Source organism: Macaca mulatta, chromosome 9, assembly GCF_049350105.2.
Source record: "Macaca mulatta isolate MMU2019108-1 chromosome 9, T2T-MMU8v2.0, whole genome shotgun sequence".
Lineage (NCBI taxonomy): Eukaryota > Metazoa > Chordata > Mammalia > Primates > Cercopithecidae > Macaca > Macaca mulatta.
The window spans coordinates 86,596,777-86,614,559 of record NC_133414.1 but is presented as its reverse complement, the minus strand read 5'-3'; the positions used below and the strand labels follow the sequence as shown (position 1 = coordinate 86,614,559).

Below are 17,783 nucleotides of genomic sequence, written 5' to 3'. Positions count from 1 at the left end.
GAGATTATGCCATTGCACTCCAGACTGGGAAACAAGAGCAAAACTCTGTGCTCCCCCACCTCCCAAAAGAAAATTGGGCATTGTGGTACACGCCTGTTACTATCAGCTATTTGGGAGGCTGAACTGGGAGGATCACCTGGGCCTGAGAGGTCAAGGCTGCAGAGAGCAACAATTGTGCCACTGCACTCCAGTCTGGGTGATAGTCTCAAAAAAAAAAACCCACCCTAAAAACAACAACAGGCTACTTCCTAATAAGCGAAGACAAAATGTTTTACATTGAACCTAACCCATAATTCAAGCAAAAGACCAAAGTAAATTGTTTACCTTGATATTAACAGTACTTTATTGTACAATGGTACATGGTTGGTTAGTTATACTATACTCCTCTCACACATCCCTAGATAATCAATTATGTTTACCTTTTTTTTCCTCTCTGGCTTTTTGCTCTGCAAGATCTGCTAACCAGTGCAGTGGTGACTGGGATTCTGGAGGAGTTAACTTGTTATCTGTGCCTACATCACTCTCTGGGCTGCTGCCACCATTTTTCTCAGACTTCTGAGGAGTATTTTGCTGCTGAGACTCAGGCATGCACAGAGAAATTTTATTACTGTGATTCAGAACATTCTGTAAAACCTACAAAGGTAGAACAATTATATCTTTAAACACTTTCTTCAATTATTCAATTAGTAGTACAGATATAAGAAATTTACACAGAAATATAGCAAACATTAATTCATACCTAAGTCCTATATCAAATTTCAAATAAATATCAAAGTTGACTCTATTTGAATAACCAGAGAGTTTACTCACTTGAGATACACCATTCATTGTAGGAAAATTTCCAACTTGTAAATTCTGTTTGTTAGTACAATGACAATGGGATTTAATACCATATTTTTCTCTAAGAGTGTGCATGGCATCTAGAAGATCTGTCAAAACTACAAAATAAAATGGTAGTTAATAAAAAGATTACCACTAGTTGTTAATGCTGTAAAATTTTTTTCTTACAATATTTTATAATTGGGAATAATGGAGGTTTTCTTGTGCCCTTTAAATTTCTCCCATTTTTCTCCATTCTCTTCTATTACAGATTTGATTATTCAACCAAATTTATGTTATTTACTCTTTTATCACTACTAAAAATTAGATATGCTCAAAAATTGTAAAAAGCTTTCATTAAAAATCCAATAGGCCTTTTCATTACACTCTAGCTTTCTCCTTTAATGGTGAACTTTCTTCATCACTGAGGCTTGGACTTACCTTCTAAGCTTTATTACATAGAGGATTTCCAATAACTGAGCAAGACAATTCAAAACTAGTTAAATCTTCTGTCTCCACCCTGTTATATTTCCAGATACTCCTTTAAGTGCTCCCTTAATCTGCAGCAACCAAGAGCAGTTATATTACATGAAGAAGGTATACTTACCAGAACCAGGTATAATTTGGGTTGGCATTAAATGTTTGTGATCATGAGGCTGTCCCTTCACACACTTCATCCAAGCATATAGTTCTTTATCTGTAAGACAATATACCTTGTAGTATATCACACTCATGGTTTCACAATTATAAATTGATGGTTTAAAGAACTTAACGATTATATATAACATCTCATTGTCTAGAGTCACAGCCAAGGAGAAAAAGAAAAAAATAAAAATAATGAAATAAAATGTCAATGATATGCTTTAGATGTTTGGTTCTGAAACAAGTCATGAAAAACAGTTCCATCATTTCCTGAATTATATAAAAATAGTGATATAAAATGGATATAATGATAGCCTTTTAAAAAATTTCCAGCCATTATTATTAGTCACCTCTATCTTTTCTGTAGCTAATCTCCTTCTCTTAGCTGTTTTTTGTGCCAAACAGAATTTATGCCTGATCCTAGTACATCAGACTGACACAGTTTGAGATGACTGTTAAATCACTTTCCTCTTATGCTTCAAAGACATGTAGAGGAACATGAGACATGTGAAAAAGCTGGTACCATACAGTTATTATTAACTGCTATTGCTGACTTCAAATAAGCTTTCATCTCTGAAGTTGTAAACAATTAAGCATACCATAGGGCATAACATAAAGAATAAAAGCATTTGATATCTTGATCTCAAGAACTTTCTCTATAAATTTAGTGACACAGCTACTTACGATGTAGCTATAAGAGCTTCAGTGTCACAAAGCTCAATAAACTAGCATAAAAAAAATCGAGAACTAGGCCAGGCACAGTGGTTCACACCTGTAATCCCAGCATTTTGGGAGCCCAAGGCCGCAGATCATTTGAGGTCAGGACTTCAAGATCAGCCTAGCCAACGTGGTGAAACGCCATCTCAACTAAAAATAAAAAATCAGCCAGGTGTGGTGATGCATGCCTATAGTCTCAGCTACTTGGGAGGCTGAGGCAGGAGAATCACTTGAACCCGGGAGGTGGAGGTTGCAACAAGCCGAGATCACACCATTGCACTCCAGCCTGGGTGACAGAGCGAGACTCCATCTCAAAAAAAAAAAAAAAAAAAAAGAAAAAGAAAAAAAAATCTAGAACGATTGCGTCATAAAAATATACATTCAATAAAATTCAAACCCAATCTAAAACTAGTCACCTTGAAAAGCTGTGACTTTCCTCTGCAAAACCTACATAGTAACTTGCAAATGTTTTATATATTGCTTATATTTTAGACACTTATGTTGATTACCACTACATGAAGCTATATATTAAACCTACTCAATCTCAGTTTTATTATAATATTTAACAGTAAAATAGATATTTAGATAGTACGGACAATAACCCAAGGCATAAGTTACACTTAAAAGAATGATATGGTAACTAACAAGACTATACTTTCAAAATTAATACTACTATGAAAATCAGCAGGCTGGGTGTGGTGGCTCACGCCTGTAATCCCAGCACTTTGGGAGGCTGAGGTGGGTGGATCAGCTGAGGTCAGGAGTTTGAGACCAGCCTGGCCAACTTGGTAAAACCCCATCTCTACTAACAATACAAAATTAGGCATGGTGGCCCATGCCTGTAATTCCCAGCTACTCGGGAGGCTGAGGCAGGAGAATTACTTGAATCCAGGAGGCCAAGATTGCGCCACTGCACTCCAGCCTGGGCAACAAGAGTGAAACTCCGTCTCAATGACAACATCCAAAAAAAAAAAAAAAAAAGAAGAAAAAGAAAATCAGCAGTAATACATCAATTTAGTTTTAATACTCTTTATCTTATTCAAAGAAAGAATTTATGGTAGCTTACATATATATACATACATACAACACAGCAAAACAGAGTAAATTAAAATTAACTTTTTTAATTTGGCAAAGGAAAACCAAAAGTAATATGAAACCAGGAAAAAGGAATTTGAAATGCACATCATGTCATCAAGTTTTATAAGAATTGAAAATGTCAAAATACATGCATTATGGTTTCACATTTTACTCATATTAACGTATTTATTGCATATCCCAGAAACACTTAGCTGTAGATGTTCAGCTATGCTTTCACATTTGCTCAGGTTTCTTTGGTAAGAAAGGGTAAGCGACTTTGGTAATCCTATCAGTAGAAAATACTGATGGTTAAATCATGGTTCATCTACCTGATATACTACTCTGAAAAAAGAGCTGCCTGAAATGAAAATGACATTCATTACTTTGAGACAGACAATCTATACTAAATACTTCTAACGTTTCCACAGTTCTAATTCTCTTATTTCATCAGAAGTCTACTCCCAACAAAAAATTCAATACCAGTTTTAGGTAGTCACTTCCAAAATTGCCTTGGATAATCTATCTAAAACACTTTTGATTCATTTAATTACTTCCTTTTTGAGACAAGGTAGCACTGCGTCACCCAGGCTGGAGTGCAACGGGGCAATCACAATTCACTGCAGCCTCCATCTCCTGGGTTCAGGTGATCCTCCCACCTCAGCATCCCAGGTAATTGGGACTACAGGCACACACCACCATGCGCAGCTGAGTTTTTGTATTTTTTTGTAGAGACAGGGTTTTGCCATGTTGCCCAGGCTGGTCTTGAACACCTGGGTTCAAGCAATCTTTGGAAGCCAGCCTTGGCCTCCCAAAGTGCTGAGATTACAGGCACGAGCCACCATGCCCGGCCTACTTCCTTTTTTAAACTTTACATTATCTCTAGCTGTATTAATAAACAGAACACTGTTTTTGTGCCATTTGTTTACCTAGAAATTAGAAATAATTGAAAGGCTGTTTCCAAATTATAAAGATTTCTTTTTTATTCTCTAAGAACTGGAGTCAGCTTGGGCAACATGATGAAACCCTCTCTTTATGAAAAATACAACAAAATTAGTGAGGTATAGTAGTGTGTGCCTGTAGTTCCAGCTGTTCAGGAGGCTGAGGTGGGAGGATCGCTTGAGCCCAGGAGTTTGAGGCTGCAGTGAGCTGAGACTGCACCACAGTACTCCAGCCTGGGTGACAAAGTGAGACGCTGTCTCCAAACAAAACAGAAAAATGGGGATAAATGGGGTGGGTGGCCGCATATTCCTCAACATTTGTATTTGTACTCTAAAGACCAATATTTAGGAAAATCAATTTACATTTACACTAGTAAGTATTCAACTGTGACTTATAAAGTATGACTGTGTAATTCACAGGTCCTAGAGGACTTCAGGCTTCTACCACATTGCAGTCTTTTAAAAAATTTTTCAATAGAGACAGGGTCTTGCTCTGTCCCCTAGAGTGGAGTGCAGTGGCACAATCAAAGCTCAGTGTAACCTTGAACCCTTGAGCTCAAGTGATCCTCCTGCCTAATCCCAAAGCACATAGGCATGAGTCACAGTGCCTGGCCCACACATTGGAATCTTAAAGCAACAAAGCCGAACCTAAATTTGGGCTACATTAAGGAACTATCTGACTGAAATGAGAAGATGGATACACTCATGAGGCTGATGGGTGTAGATGCAATTTAATTCTAGAAAATACAGCCATTAATAAACTGGTTACTTCTCCTCTTAAAAACAAACTGAAAAAAAAATTCCTTAATACATTAATAAGGAAGGTAGGAATAAAAAAACACAGCTGATGTTCTAGAAGAGTGATCCTAGAGAAAATATTATAAAAACTTCAATTTATGTAAACTTATATACCCACCTCTAGAACTCTTCCTTTCCTTTGCCTTGTAACAATCTAAGCAGACCACAAATCCACATTTTTGGCAGACCCAGTGAATGTTAAACAATGTTGCTTCACATGCATCACACATCTCCCGGACTCCTCTCACTGCTCTTTTCCAGGCAATTTTGGCTGAAATACAGAAAAAACAAAAATTTTAAAGGCAAACATGCTCTTTTCCAAGGCAATTTTGGCTGAAATACAGAAGAAATAAAAATGTAAAGGCAAACCGAGAACTTTCAAGGCTATATTAACTGAAGACCAATAGACTTCTTGAAGTAATTAGTAATTCTCTTTAGAAGACTCACAAATGATCATAAGTGAAAAATAAAAATGGCTTACACGTAAGCAGGGTTTCTCAACTCTGGTACTTTTGACATTTTAGGTTGAATAATTCTTTGTTGGGAGGGATTACTCTGTGCATTGCAGACTGTTCAGTGGCATCTGTAGCCTCTACCTATTAGATGTTGGCAACATATCCTTAACTCCCTCAGTTATGCAACCAAAGATGTCTCCAGTTATTACTAAGTGTCCCTTGAGGGGCAAACCAGTGATTTCAAGGAAGGGAAGGAAAAGAAGCTAATATTTAGAGCGTCTACTATGTTACGAACTATTAAGTACTTAAGTAAACATAATTAACATAACTTTCTCAACAAATTAACGACATAGTTATCTTTCCTATTTTCCAGACCTGCTTGATACCCAGACAGGTTATTTGCCAAAGGAAACAGTTAAACAGGGAGTAAAGGTGAGATTCCAATACAAATAATTGGGGTAGATTATGTCTTTATAAGCCAAATGTTGAAATTTCACAATTTGCATCCAAAGTGGGTTTAACACATTAATTTATGTTGTAATGGCAGAAACAGCAAAATACTATTGTGATTTCATAAATGGTTAATTGACTCAATTCACCCTCTACAGGAAAATATCTGTAACCTTAAATACATATTGTAAAAAGGTATCATTATCATAATTAAAAATCAACAAGATTAGATAAGATTAGGGACTTCTTTCACAGATTAAACATAATTCAAAGAGAAATTCTTAAAATGAAATTTGTGCAGTTCATGTTATATTTAACTTCCTTACCATCCTTTTTCACCCAGGACAAAGCTGTTTTTTCAGATGTTACTAATTGACAGAACTTATCACCTATTATATCCAAGATATATTTAGAAGTCTCTATATCTAGTTCATCATCTTCGTAATTTTCATGTGTCCACAAACTCATAGCTTCATCATCATATTGGTCAGGAGAAGAGAAACCATCTATTCTAACTACTCCGTTTTTACTAAATGACAACCTGAAATATTAAAACATAAAAGCATTAGGTACCAACATATTAAAATGTAAGTCCAGTCTTTAAAGTTGTAAATTTATAATTATGTTTATATTGTATTATAAAATATGAATTACATTAAAAACAGGAAAACAGGTTAATTCTTCACACACTAATTATTGAATTAATTTAAATAACTCATAGGTGTTATGCAAATGGCAATAAGTAGTACTAATTTTAGGTTATTTCAAGAAATTAGATCACTTATATTTACTTAACTCCAACAAAATGAAAACTGTTTAAGTGTTTGATGAATGACAAGAGTAAAAATGTGGGTCCAATGTTGCCCAGAGCAATGCTATTATTTTATACATAATCTAAATCAGGAATCACTAAAGCTGAAATGCCCTAAATCAACTTAAGCCTTTCACAAGGACGACTTTAAAAATGCCAAGTATACATACATTTTCATTAATTAAATTGAAACATTACTGAAGTGACTGAGAACAAGGATGAAATTCTTAATAGTTTTATAGCAACCCCATTGATGTGCTTACTTGCTCTTAGCTTCTGATATCCAAATAACTACTCTATTCAGAGAAGTTTATAGTAAATGGAAGCCAAAATTGCCATTCTCTTACTGGCTGGTGGTTATTCCTCAATTATCTTGTACTTAACTCTCTTTACTCTCAAATAGGTGATGTCTAAAATATAAGTCATACTGTGTTTTTCATATGAACAGCAACATTTCATTTATCCCTATTTTTCATATCTTCATTATCCTTTCCAAAGTTTCCTTCTTTTTAAACCAAATTTCTCCTTTTTGTCATAACCCAGCATCTTATTTTGGTTTTATGGTATAATGTTTGCCTGAATATTTCTTTACTTCAGACTTTTCCTAGATTTTCTTATCACCTCAAACCTACTTTCCTTTTGATTCCTTTTTTCATCTCTTCTGCACTTCCATGGGTATTACCTCTTATAATTATTCCCTGAAATTGTCTGTCCTTTGGGGATTGTTGGCTACAAAGTGAGGAAGAAAGAGAACCTGGTCCATTCTTATCAACACGTATTTTTGGAGGTCTACACTGGGCTACTAGCATAATGTATTCAGCAGAGTAAAGTGTCTCAGTTTCTTACAGAGAAACTGAGTTTCTTACCTTTCTCAGGTAATTACAGCTAACAATAGAGCATTTCATATGTGCTTAAGGACTTGGCATACTTTATCTCATTTAACCTTCATTAAAGCTCTGTTAGGCAGGTACTAACATTTACATTTTGCAGATGAGACAGGCTTAGCTGTCCTACCATAGTTAATAAACTCACACAGGAACTAAGGGACAGAGATGGAATTCACAACTAGGAATGACTGATTCTGGAGTGTGACATGTTAATTAGTCTTTACTGTCTGGGTTATCCAGCTATTCTTCAGTTGAACTCTTACAAGTCTACCTTTAAGTTTTAAATTTTAAACTATTATTTGGTAATATTTATATAAAATTAGTATATAGGTTAACAACTGTTCAGAAAAAAACCTTTTTCTCATTAAGAATAAATCTCTCAGAACAGAAAGGTCATATGGAACATAAGTAATAATTATGTATTTAGTCTAATAGTTAGAAATTGTTAAAAGTTAGCACAAAAAACATTTAATAACTCTTTTATAATGTTTCCAAAACATGGAGACTCAAAGATTTATTCCCCCATCCAAAAGGGACACTAAGAATAACAACTATATAATTTCCAATACCGAATCAATAAATTACTTTTTTCCCAATCTCATATTTCCACTTACCGTCTAAAGTAGTAAAATCTACAAAATACTGGTGAGTGAGCTGGTTCTTCTCCTTTTTTACTGCGAATAAGTCTACATTCTCGGCACTTTTGTAAATTAGGCCCTATCTCACAGCAGGAGTCATCCTGTAAAAAGGATTCCCCAGTTTGCTTCAGCTTCTTGACTTTACGCCAATCTTTCAATACTGAACGAGGAATGCCAGCTGTAAAATCAGTAGGAAAGTTTTAGCAAGGTTATGCCTTGTAGAAAGTTAAACTCCTTGAGATTAAATTCAAGTCACATATATATATACATGAAATTCAAGTCAGTATATTGTGATAATACAGTAAGACTTCAGTAAAGAAGCAAAGACATTAACAGCTCTAGGTACCAATTAATGACTAAAAAGTCTGCAGCAGCATTTCTATTTACTTACTAACCAATTCTACTAACCAAATGAACCTCTCTTATGTCAGGGTACTGAAAATGGAGAACTAAGTTTTCCAGCTGACTAAACTCTTTAAATATTAAATATTCATGTATGTATAACAGCAAACGTAAGAATCTTTCATATTCTGTGTATATCAATAACTGAAAATACAGTCCTTCTATACCAAAAGTTGGTTTATGTAGGAGAAAGCTCTTTCAAGATCCACAGCAAGAACGTAAAGATCAAAGGTTTATATATTTAGAAACTACAGGTTAGTCTCAACATATTTCTATTGAAATACACATCTGATTTTCCAAGGTAAGTGTGGCTCATTAAGACAAGTGGTAATTTTATAATACCTGTATTTGGGAGAAGACGTGCTGAGCTATTTCTCCTAACATCTTTCCTTTATTATAATACCCTGCATTTGATATCAACATACTGATGGTGGCAGTGTCTTTTAGAAAAATAAAAGCGTTCGAAGAAAGTAAAAGGAAAAAAAAATTAACTTGGCTATCTTTATTGATGAATTAAAAAAGCTATCAAAAAAGTAAAAAGGACAAAACTGTAATGCATTTTACAGTCTAATATATGAAAACAAAATCAACTTATTTACATACTCTACATCATTGCTCCATCACATTCACTGACTTCTGTTTAATAAGTATAAGAACACTGGCTCAAGTCATCTGTCATCTAGAGAGTAGGAAGAATTTCTGGACTGAGAGGAACTCCAAAAATTAAATGTTGTCTATTAAAATTTTTAAAAACGTATTTATTTAAAAGCAAGTTGGCCAAGTGCAGTGGCTCATGCCTGTAAGCCCAGCACTTTGGGAGGCTGAGGTGGGCGGATCACCTGAGGTCGGGAGTTTGAGAGCTGCCTGACCAACATGGTGAAATCCCATCTCTATTAAAATACAAAAAATTAGCCAGGCATGGTGGCGTGTGCCTGTAGTCCCAGCTACTCGGGAGGCTGAGGCAGGAGAATCACTTGAACCTGGGAGGTAGAGGTTGCAGTGAGCTGACACTGTACCACTGCACTCCAGCCCGGCGACAGAGCAAGACTCCGTCCTTAAAAGAAAAAAAGAAAGAAAGAAAAAAAAAAGACAAGCTATGTTGGGGTCCAGGCGCAGTGGCTCATGCCTGTGATCCCAGAACTTTGGGAGGCCGAGGTGGGTGGATCACTTGAGGCCAGGAGTTTGAGACCAGTCTGGCCAACAGGTGAAACCCTGTCTCTACTAAAAATACAAAAATTAGGCAGGCGTGGTGGCACGCACCTGTAATTCCAGCCACTGAGGAGGCTGAGGCACAAGAACTGCTTGAGCCCAGGGGGCAGAAGTTGCAGTAGGGTGAGATTGTGCCACTGGATTCCAGGCTGGAATATATATAAATAAAATAAAATAAAAGCAAGCTATGTTGGGATCAGCAATTAGTTGTTGGCTTTAACTTCTAATTGTATTCTTACTGCACCCATATTACTGTATCTATATGTCAGACGTTAGATTTATACAGTTTGCTATTTCTGTCATGCAGAAAGAATAAACTATATTTCCTACCCTTGTGTTTTCTAATCATGCCCAATGTGTGGATCAGAGGTACAGCTATTCTCCTGAGACTATATACTTCTTGCAGAAACTTAGAAAGCACTGTGTTTAAATAAACCATATGGAGTGGCCCATTTGAAATCAGGTCCAATTATTAAGCACTTCTAGAATTGCTGCCTCGTTCTTTGTAATTACATGCTTTCCCCTCTCTGTCTCTAATTTAGGGTAAGGAGCCATTTGGCTTAATCCACTAGAGAAACACCCACGTGTATAACCACACACCACATCTCCCAGTTATGGTATAAACCCATTTCCAGAAGACTTATGGAAAAGGTTATTTCCTCCACTGTGCAAAAGACAGATTTTTCCTATGAACTGTGTAAAATATTCAGAGTTTTTACAAGTTGGAATGAATGACAGAATTGTTATACTGCTGATAAGCTTTTATTTGATACACTTGCTTCTAATCATCTATTTACTTTTCAATTTATTACACTAGAATAAACTAAATACAGTCTATTTCCATTTTTATTATATGCCTTTAATTCCAGATAATGGAACAGTTCAGAGTATGGATCACCATACCACTGTGAACAAGTTAGATAGTACTAAAGAATCAGACATTTCAAAGTGCAAATCTCAATTATGTGACACAAAACAGGCACTTGGAGCTTTTTTCAATAAAATAATAAATGAGTACAAAGACTTAAAAGGCCCAATTCATACGGAGAGCTTTTGATATTATAATTTTTGCTTATAGACAAGGCCACACACGACTGCAACTAACTCCTTTTATGAATTTAACTGTCATAGTATTTGTACAATAAAGAAAACTTCATCCTTCAATTCCATATATATATACTTTACTGGCAATATATAAAATATAAAAGTTTGAGATTAAGATACTTAGTCAACAAAAAAATACCTAACTCAATGGATACTTCTTCATTTATAGTAAGAACCTTAGTTCTCTAGTAGCAAATCCACAAATAGCTGCTCTAACAGAAAACTGGGGAGGAAGAAAATAAGAGACAAATACTCGCCAAACATTAATCTCTAATATGCCACCCCCTTAAAAAAATATTTTTTTGGAGATATAGAAATTAACTGTGATCATAAACCACTGGTTTTGTGTATTGTAGAATTTATATATTTAAATATAGTGGCAGTTTCAGATCATAAAATTAAATGTAAAAATTATATAAAATGTAAGATAGAAGTAAATGAAACATAAAAATCAGTGGCGAAAAAGTGGCTGACTTTTAATTAAGAGAAACAAAGAGGTAGCAGATAGGAAAACATTCCAAAACAGTAGATAAAACAGAATCTATTATATCTAGCTTTAATGTACTAAGAAACACACTATTATGTGTATGTGTATATAAAATATATAATTATACATGTATCATGGCGTACATAATCACATTACACAGTTGAGGTGTAAGCCTAACTCATTCTTTTTGATTAACCATGACTGATGACAATTCTATTAAACATTAGAAAGAGAATGGACATTATTTAATCTATGAAGTAGATAATCCATTCATATTTAGAAGTTCCCTGACTTATGAAAACTACCAACTTAAAGAACTTTTCTGTGCTCAGGAGACTGAGGCAGGAGGACTGCCTGAGACCAGGAGTTGGAGGCTGCTGTGCACTATGGTTACACCTGTGAATAGCCACTGCACTCCAACCTGGGCAATATAGGGAGACTGTCTCTAAAAAATATTTAAGGAAAAAAAAACTTTTCTAGGTAGCCTAGAAGAAAAGCAAGTCAACTCTGTCCACAATTAACAGATGACATCTAATATTGACTTAATATTACTTTGGACTTGGTGAACAAATGGGTCATAAAACAGCCTCTCTAAAGCTACATGCTAGTTACCAAGCAGGCGAGATTTGACTAAACATTACAACCTGGGGAGAAAATAGGCACTCATTCTGGTCCTTTTCTTAGAACTTACTTGTGAATATGTATATTCGTCTCAAGATGAAAAGAGAATACATATTTCACTAAGACTTAATTTTATAAATTTAACTTCACGAGAGTTTTCTAGGCATTAAAACCTGGAAGGTACCTATCTGGTTTTTTTGTTTTTGCTTTTTAAGTTTTACTCAAGTATCTGAACACCCAACACCAAAGGAAATGTCATATAAAACAGAAAAGAAACAATTAAATTGCTCACACTAAGCCTATTATGAATTCATGGGGGCAGTGAGGGAGAGTAAGGGGAACACATAAGAAAAAGAAACTCTGTATATAATCCAATATTCAAGTAAATGGCAGGTATCCTTCGATGTTAATCCCCCTCTCTGTCTTCTGACTATGCTTGCATTTCAGTCTGTCAGTCTCTGGCTCTAGTTGAGTTTGTCCTTTGTTCTTTCACTTTCTGACTGTCCTTTTCTATGACTCCATCCTCCTGTTTTCCTCTCCTTCACTTTGCCTCTGGTTTCCACACAGGCATGTGGGAAAACCTCATTCAGTTAAAAAGCACAAATGGGAGCCTTCAAGCATCCAAGTGCTTGTGAAAGTACTTCTTGAGTGTCCACACTGTCACAGATATTTCATATATTGTATGTGGATGAACACACGGACATAGTGAAACTAAGTGCTTTCTGCATTGTGCAACATACCTAAAAAGAAATAAGCAAACTGAGAAAAACTACTACTAGAGTAAAATGATATAGAAACACTTTATAGTGAATATTACTGTTAAGTATCCCTTAGTTTGTCCAGCTGTTGCCACAAAGGATATAAAATCAGTTTTGAAGCTATTAATTTGGTAATTCTTTAACATCAAAATGAATACACAAAACCACAAGCCTCCCCTTATATTAATTTTTACCCATTAAGGACTGTTTGAATGAGCAGCATTAAATAGATAATAATTTCCATAAGCTTCCCATTTTGTCACCAGATGATATAAGAGTGAAATATAGTCCACATTCATATTACTCTGAAGTAAAATTGGCCCTCCATTAACTGTGGGTTCTAAACCCATGGGTTCAACCTACCATGGATCAAAAATACTCAAGAGAAAAAAATATTCTACAAAGTTCCAAAAAAGCAAAACTTTAACTTGCCATGTGCAGAGTACTATGTTCAATCCTGCATGAATGAAGTGATGTGTAAGGATTGTGTTAGGCATTATAAGGAATCTAGAGATGATTTAAAGTATATGGGAGGATGTGTGTAGGTTTCACGCAAATATAGTCATACACTATTAGGCAATTTCCTCATTGTGGGAACTTCATAGAATGTACTTACACAAACCCAGCTTACAAAGCTGTACAGTATTTACTGTACTTTATACTATAGATAATTGTAACACAAAGTATTTACGTATCTAAACAAAGAAAAAGGTATAATAAAAACATAGTCTTACAATCTCATGAGACCACTGTCATATATACATTCCATCATTTTTTGTTTATTTTTTGAGACATGGTCTTGCTCTGTTGCCCAGGCTGGAGTGCAGTGGTGCAGTCATGGCTCACTGCAGCTTCAACCACCCCAGCTCAAGTGATCCTCCTGCCTCAGCTTCCCAAAGTGATGGGATTACAGGAGTGAGCCACTGTACCCAGCTGTGCATTCTGTCACTGACTGAAAAGTTGTTATGCAGCACATGACTGTACTATGCTATTTTATATAAGGGATGTGCACATCTGTGAATTTTGGTATCCGTGGGGCGGGGGGGGTCCTGAAACCAATCCCCCACAGGTATACCCAGGGACAAGTGTAACTGTCTTCTAGAAATGTGCCTCAAAATATGCGTATGTGAGTAGCATTTCTTTCCTGACTACATCTTGGTAGAGGTAAATATCTTAGCTGATATTACGAATCCACTTTTGGTGTGACAGCCATAACTGCATTTTGACAATTCTTAAAAATGGCCAAAATACGAATAACTACTAAATTCCATGCTGAGTTATGCAAATTACCTACAATGACTGTCAGGTAAAACATATATTTCTACAAGTCTTTTAAAAATGGAGGAATAAGTGTTCTCTCATTTCCTCTTAAAGGGGAAATGTTTGTGAAATGTAGAAACGAGATCAATGAGCATACACATAAAGGTAAGGCATGCAAATGAAGACAAAGGATGCCTTTAAGCTCACTGATCTTTAAAGAAGCACACTAATTCAGCTAAAACATTCAGCCCATTTTACCTGAGATAAAACAAAGTAACTGACTTACTATTACTGTTGCTTTGCAACTTCAGTTTACTTTTTTCTTTGGCACTCCTGCTGAGAACTCCATTGGGTTTCAAATCTTCTTCTATTTCACCTTTTCTCTTCTGCAAATCATTTTGCTTCTTTTTGTAAGTTGGCTTAGGTTGTCTTTTAGTCCTTTGCTCTGACTTGCTTTCACTTTCATCTGAGTCTCCACTTTCAGAGCCAGATTCATAAGTTCTTTTGGCTTTTCTCCTATTGACTTTATCATCTTTTACATATTTATCAACTATGATCTTACTATCTACACTATTTTGTATATCACTAGATGTAGAGGCTATTAAATTGACAGAACATGGCTTAATAATTTCTGATACAGAATTCCCTGAATTTTCCATTTTATTAGTATTTTTATCTTCTTCTGAATGTCTGGTGAGCCAGGCCTTTTTCAGTTTAGTATGGTAGTTTGGTTGACTTGTCTGGGAAGCTTGCCCATTTCCTACAGAGTTTGCTTTGTTAATTGTACTACAGATTACAGTGCTATCAAGAGGAAGGGAGGCTGAAAGTGTCTGACTTTTTATAGCATTAGGTTCAGTCTCACTGACATTACTACTTTTATACTGAGCTGCAGCCAATGCTGCCTTGTGCTTTTTTAAATGGATAAAATCAGTTGTGCCTGAGAACCCAGAACTGGGTTGAACAACACTTCCTGTCTTACTACTGGCTAACGTAACTGGTGCTGTGGTGCTGACCTTGCATTCTTGTTTTTGAGCCACTGGCTGACTGACACTTTTTGAAGATGTACATTCTGATGATGTAGAGGCCAAAATGGTATTTGATAAAGAAGAAATTGCTTCTGAACCACCCCAGCTGGAAACACTGGTAGTATCGGCAGCAGATGTGATTACATCCGTTTTGGTATTACACATTGTATTTACAGACATGACTGAACTGGGAACACTGCCCTGTGAGACAGCCTGAAAGTTTTTTTCAGATTTTGTGTGAACACTGTCTGAATTCACATTTGGCAAAATGATTCTTCCAGTTTCTCCGGCTTCTGCTAGTTTGAGGCAATCTGTTTTATGTGCCCCAGCTGAAGATCTTTCACTAACTCGATCTTTAGAAGCTAACTGCACTGCTGGCATACTATCAGTTTTTGTACTAGAAGACGGACGCACAATGACAGATGCCATAGCAGCCTGTAACTTTCCGCTGCTTTTCTCCACATGCCATTCGGTTTTCTCTTTGCTGAAGTTATTATTAGGTCTCCACATCTCTGTCAAACTCTGTTCTGAAGAACTCTTAAAATTTGCCTGAGAGTCTTTTGGCTCGGGTATTAGAGTTGGAGGCTTCTGTGACTCTTGAATTTTACCACCAGCATTTACTGGCATCACAGGAGTTAAAGTTGGAGGGGAAAGGCTACTATAGCTGCCTTCCTTTCTTTCCAGGCTGTGATGGATTGGTGGGTGAAATACTGGTGCTCTATGTAATGCAGGCATACTGCGGAGTGTATTTGTAGAAGAAATTGTCAAATGGGTAGGACTCCTACAGTCATTTCTGAAGGCTGTTACTGAGTGAGATGCAATCTGATGAGGAAGATGTTCTGGTATCTTGCCTACTAAACCTTCACTTTCTGGTTGGTGTTTAATCAAAGGTGGAGGCTTTGAAAGAGATGTTATAAATGAAGTCAGAGTTTGAGGATTAGCTGCTGCTGCTGCAAGGGCATTACTCTGTTTATCACCATAAATATTTGAAATTTCTTTGGATGGGTATGATCTTGGTGGTTCATTGACCACACTATTAGACAATGTAGTGAAATAGTTACTTTGGGGTAAACTCTGAGGCACTGAGTGCTTCATTTTATAAAGATCTGATACTGAGCGTTCTACATCCATATCTTGTTTGATGGCATGGCTTTTAGGACTGGACGATGATGATGCCACTCTGGAATAATTCTCTCTCTCACCCTCAAGTCCCTTGATTTTAGTTGTAAAGGGAGCAACATCAATACTTTCTTGAAGAATTCGACGGTGTTCCTCTTTGTATTTGTTTAATCTCTCTCCAGTCTCCTGGGGTGGTCTCTGTAATTGATTTAATACTGGATCCACAAAATGCCTATGTAAGTGACAATCTTTTCCAGTCTGTGACCTATTTAGATCCAGGTCATTTTTTGCTGACGTGGATGCAACAGACCGTAATGGTTCCATAAAAGCTTTCCTTTCTAATTCTCTGCAAAGAAAATACACAAATATTTCTGTAACCACTTTTTCTTGCAAAATACAAAGATAGCTTCTATGCAATATCATTCTACTATGAAAGTAAAAGACATCTTTGCATGTACTCTATTATTATAACAAATTTGAAGAAATATCAAAACAGAACAAGCCTAATCTTAAGATATGTGTTAACTTAAAATTAACTGTTTAAAAGGCGAATTAAGAAAAATTATGAACAAGGTATTTATAATTTTTAAGCATTGGTGAACTTACTCCTTATGATGATCTACTAAAGTTTTTGTCAGTGGTGGACTGGAATGGGCTGTAATTTTAAGAGGCCGATGAGGCTCTGCACTGGAAGGTCTGACAGGAATGTGACTAAGTAATCCAATACCATCTGCTGAGGTCACAGGGGTGGGCTGATGTAGCCAAGGACTGGGAGAATTCTATTAAAAACAAAACAAAACAAAAAACCTAGATTTCAGTTACTAGAAAAAGCTAAACACCGTGTCACAGTAGGACTGGGTATGATCTTGGTGGTTTATGAGTTCATTCAAATAGCAGCTTATTTGGGAAACTTGTAACTTTTCTAAATACATCTTATGAGAAATAGTCAAATAATAACATAATTATACAGATTTTTCCATATCATAATCAGTATTAAATAACTTATTGTCATCTTACTAAAAATAGATCTTGAAATCAGTGCCTTTAATTTACTATAAATGCCATATACAGAACCTAGCTTATATGATTTCCTAAGATTTTAACAGCAAAAGAATATATATTGCTAACAGTAAAAACAGAATATTCCTAAAACACATTTCAGCAGAAGTAGAAATTATAACCAAATTAATTTGTCAATTTTTGTCAACAGAAATAATTAACTTTTCCAATGTAACAATTTACTGACAACTGGCAGATAATTACATTTCAAAACCCAAATGCACTCCTCATTTCACTCTAAGCTATAAACAAGATTGGACCATTAACCTTGGAGGTATAGAGGTCTAATAAAGTTAATTTTTTACATCAATATGCTGCCTGTCTCGTAACTGAATATAAGGTGACAGCAACCTCTACATCGAGACATGCAGCTATCTGATTACATGCTTAAGGATTTTTCTATATTCTTACTCACTGACATTCTTCCAGAACATGTTTTATGAATTTGTTAACAGGATGACAGTCAAATAGCAGGAAAATACAACCTCCTTTGTATTTTCTCTAATT

At 35.8% G+C, this 17,783-nt stretch overlaps 1 protein-coding gene across 12 annotated transcripts in view; it reads right to left on the bottom strand.

Annotated features, from left to right (window-relative positions):
* Nucleotides 1-17,783, bottom strand: part of JMJD1C (jumonji domain containing 1C) — a 364,460-nt gene that overhangs the window by 25,894 nt on the left and 320,783 nt on the right. For all 12 annotated transcript variants that reach the window (XM_077946708.1, XM_077946709.1, XM_077946710.1 and 9 more), the window contains 8 exons: nt 16,824-16,996; nt 14,360-16,563; nt 8,209-8,410; nt 6,223-6,437; nt 5,110-5,262; nt 1,427-1,516; nt 811-938; nt 420-633 (listed from right to left, as the gene is read on the bottom strand). In XM_077946708.1, the coding sequence (XP_077802834.1) occupies nt 420-633; nt 811-938; nt 1,427-1,516; nt 5,110-5,262; nt 6,223-6,437; nt 8,209-8,410; nt 14,360-16,563; nt 16,824-16,996 (3,379 nt within the window). The remainder of the gene's footprint in view (nt 1-419; nt 634-810; nt 939-1,426; nt 1,517-5,109; nt 5,263-6,222; nt 6,438-8,208; nt 8,411-14,359; nt 16,564-16,823; nt 16,997-17,783) is intronic.